The 3,696-nt window shown below is 24.7% G+C and overlaps 1 protein-coding gene across 1 annotated transcript in view; it reads right to left on the bottom strand.

Annotated features, from left to right (window-relative positions):
• Positions 1 to 1,171: 1,171 nt before the first annotated feature.
• Positions 1,172 to 3,696, bottom strand: part of LOC126907293 (uncharacterized) — a 6,350-nt gene continuing 3,825 nt past the window's right edge. The window contains exons 4-6 of the mRNA XM_050688462.1: positions 3,050 to 3,174; positions 2,242 to 2,389; positions 1,172 to 1,630 (exon numbers count right to left, since the gene is read on the bottom strand). Of these exons, the coding sequence (XP_050544419.1) occupies positions 1,323 to 1,630; positions 2,242 to 2,389; positions 3,050 to 3,174 (581 nt within the window). The 3' untranslated portion in view covers positions 1,172 to 1,322. The remainder of the gene's footprint in view (positions 1,631 to 2,241; positions 2,390 to 3,049; positions 3,175 to 3,696) is intronic.

The raw sequence follows: 3,696 nt of genomic DNA on the forward strand, positions 1-3,696 counted from the left end.
GGTTTTCATATAGTCTGTGCTAGTATTTTTAAGCAGCGCGAACAATAGTATCAGCCAATATCAGATTAAATTGTGATTGTATTGATGTTAATACCATTTTCAAAACGTCAATCTGATTAATTCTATATTACATTATTCAAATCTATTTAGGGGGTCTTAAAATATGATAAAAAATCATGTGTCATATTTTGGTATAGTATCATACACTGGTGCTTTTACTCTATTATTATAGAGATTTTTTAATGAAATAATTTTTCCTTTTAAAAAGTTATAATATTAAACAATTTCTAAAAATTGAATGGATAGCGTAATTACTTTACGCTCATGAACTTTCGCTTATGATTGCAACTATTAAAATATAACTATAGCTATATTACAATATCTATTATAACTTAGATTATAATCTAAGTTTAATACGGTTTCAGTCACTGGTTTTATCAATTATATAAAATATACTTAATATGTACATACACTGGTATTATATGTTTACTTATTACAATTAGATATAGAGACACTTGTTAGAATAAAATCCCCAATAAATATTTTCATCGAATGGTAAAAAACGATGTATGAAAAATATATTTAATTTTCATCCATCAAATCCTATCATGTGTGTTTATAGGGGATGGCCTAAAACCCTGAAATTGTCATAAAACTAGTGCTCGAGATAGAATTATACACGATAAAAATGTATACAGAGTGTTCAGTAAATAAGGAAACGAATTTCTATTGTTCTTATTATTTGTAACAATTGATTTTTTTTCTTAATTACTGAACACTCTGTATATGAAACAGGTAATTAATTCTAAGGCTGGTGTGGTCAAAAAGGCTTAGATTGTATGAGGTTTATCTAGGCCTTATAATGAGGGTTGTTATGTTTTAAACACGTTTATTAATATCAGTGTTTTAAACGTGTTAAAACACCAAAATTTCAAAATTTACATTGGTCTTATAGGATTTTTTAAAAGTTTTAATCTATTTACTTATATTATAATCAGGCTTTATTTAAGAAACATGATTTTTACACAACTCTGCTTATTACACGCCTCTACCTTATATTTTTATTTTTAAAAATCGTTTTTCTTTTTAAAAAATACAACGTTTCAATATTAAACATTTTATTTAAACAAGAATTAATTTTAAATCTTAAAAAAGAACTTAAAAATTAAGAAAAAATTAAATGTAAAAAATGTATGTTAAAAACAATTTAATATACTTAATTGTAATAAAATAAACAAAAAAGTATTTTGACGAATAAGGACCCTAAAATCAAGCCATTATTCGTATAAAAGTGTTGTAATTGTTAGTTATAAATTATAGAATTAGACTGCTTTTTTTGTGTTTAATTCTTCTAGCAATGCATACAAATTTTTAACACCAAACAAATAATTTTCATCAATTACTTCACCAGCTGGAATTGTATGAGCGAAATCAACCATTGAAACTTTTACTATTGGACTTTTATCATTCGTTAATGTGTCTGCATCATATGATAAAATTATTGAACTTGAAAAAAAGTGATGATGTTTTTGAACATTGAAGTATTTAATAATGCTCGATAATTGCTCCAATAAACTATTAATAACATTCGAAGATTTTACTGTATCTATGTTCAAGAATTTTCCCAACACTAAAATTGTAAATAAAATATGAATATATTAATCATATTTTTATTATTATAAGAGTTTACTAGTATTTACCTGGCTTATTTTTGTCATAGACTATTGGCCCCCAAAATTGCAAAATAAGGTCCCGACTATTGTCGGGGATATGATTAAGATAACACTAGAGTTTATCATAATTCAAAATATAGGGTTAAATTTAATCGAACATTTTGAAAGTAATTAGATAATGTTTAACCAATACATTGGTTATACATTAGTTTTTGTACAATATTAACCATTATATAAAAATACGTGAATTTTTCTACATTTTTCAAGAGATGGCTTTTATAAGGTTAAATATATTTAATTCGCACAAAATGTTTATCCAAAAATGTTAAAATCATTTGAATGAATAAAATTTATCAAAAAATTATCACTGGTTTCTTTCTAGTAATTTTTCTATCGTATCCAAATTTTTAAATAATTTATTTTATTTATAGAAAAGATTAAATTGTATTTTTTACTTTTCTACCATAAAAAACACAATATTTTAATAATTTAACCTTTGCAATAACTAAGTCTTTTTATTTTTTTTATTATTTTTTAAGACTTTTGATTTATAATAACAAAAACTAACCTCCGTTTACTTCATTTGGCTCCAATGATTTTCCTAAATCTTTATGTGCTTTTTCCGGCGTTTCAGACACTACATTGTTTTTTACAACATAATAATGAATTCCTTGAATACAAATTCCATAAGTTTCTTTACACTTCTTACACTTATTCTGAAAAAAGGGAAAAACTTAATTTTTTACTTCAAAGTAACAAAAGTGCAAACTTTTAAAATAAAACAATGTAACCAGTTATTTCTCAAAATTACTCTTATATCATCATTAACATCATTGTCTCTTTTACTACCAAAAATTACCACCAAATAGCAATTTGAGATTAAAATAAAATTACTCTACAAATAATTTAATTATAGTAACTTGTAATTAAAGTTACTTCCCAGCACTGATAATTTATAGCATGTGCACATTTAGTTTTAAATAGTGTTAAAAGTAGCATAGTTAAATGCAAATAATATGGGATATAAAATGAAGTTGAAATTCTGTTTTACATTTTTCATTGTGTTCCAATATCAAAACATATTTTAGAAAATTTTAAATAAAGTTTCCTTATTTGGTGAAACTCTTAAATGTCTTATTTAAGCTGTTATTTTTTTGGATTTTATAGAAATTTATAGGTTGTTGAGAGCTGAATTTAGAAGCTATAAAAAAACGGCCTCATCTATAATTCATAGTGCTCTTTATTTCAGTGTCACCGGGAGTACATGCATGTAGCACCCTCTTTGATGTGGACTTGAAATTGTTATGATATTGATACAATAATAATGTATTTATATAGTTAAATAAATTATTAAATGTTTATAATAATTAAATTACTTGTTCAATTTCTTTTTTGTAATCTTTACATCCTGGTTGCCAAGTTTGCTTGCCAATTTTTACATCCATAACACAAGGTTTTATCATATCCTTTGTAATATCATCCAAAACTAAGAATGTGGTATCTATTCACGACATAGATGTATGTTGAATAATAAATTAAAAAAAAAAAAAACTTAAAAAAAAAAACCCAGCACAGGGGGGTCGCGGCACAGTGGTGACGTGACATATTTGGATCAAGTATAATGATATCTGACAGTGATTAAAATCACTATCATAAAAAACGCTTCGATGCAAATCTTTAGATAGTGTTTAATTTTAAAAAATAGGTGGATTATTCCAAAAGCAACATGATCTGCTAGTTCGTTATTAATATCCTGATTTAGATAAAGTATATCGAATGAAAGAGGGATTATTAAAAAATATTATTTCTCATAAAAAAATTATGTTGATCCATACACTTTTCAATATGTTATAGCATTATAAAGTTAAAAATAAAAAAATAAAATCGAGAATTTTGACACAATAATAGCATTTAGTAGCCATTTTCACCGTGAAGACAAAATAAAGTCCGAAATTTTTTTTTACCATTATAAAGTATATTACATTAGCTTTAATTTAAGATATATATAAAAGTGTCAGACCTT

Source organism: Daktulosphaira vitifoliae, unplaced genomic scaffold (assembly GCF_025091365.1).
Source record: "Daktulosphaira vitifoliae isolate Bord-2020 unplaced genomic scaffold, ASM2509136v1 Scaffold_5, whole genome shotgun sequence".
Lineage (NCBI taxonomy): Eukaryota > Metazoa > Arthropoda > Insecta > Hemiptera > Phylloxeridae > Daktulosphaira > Daktulosphaira vitifoliae.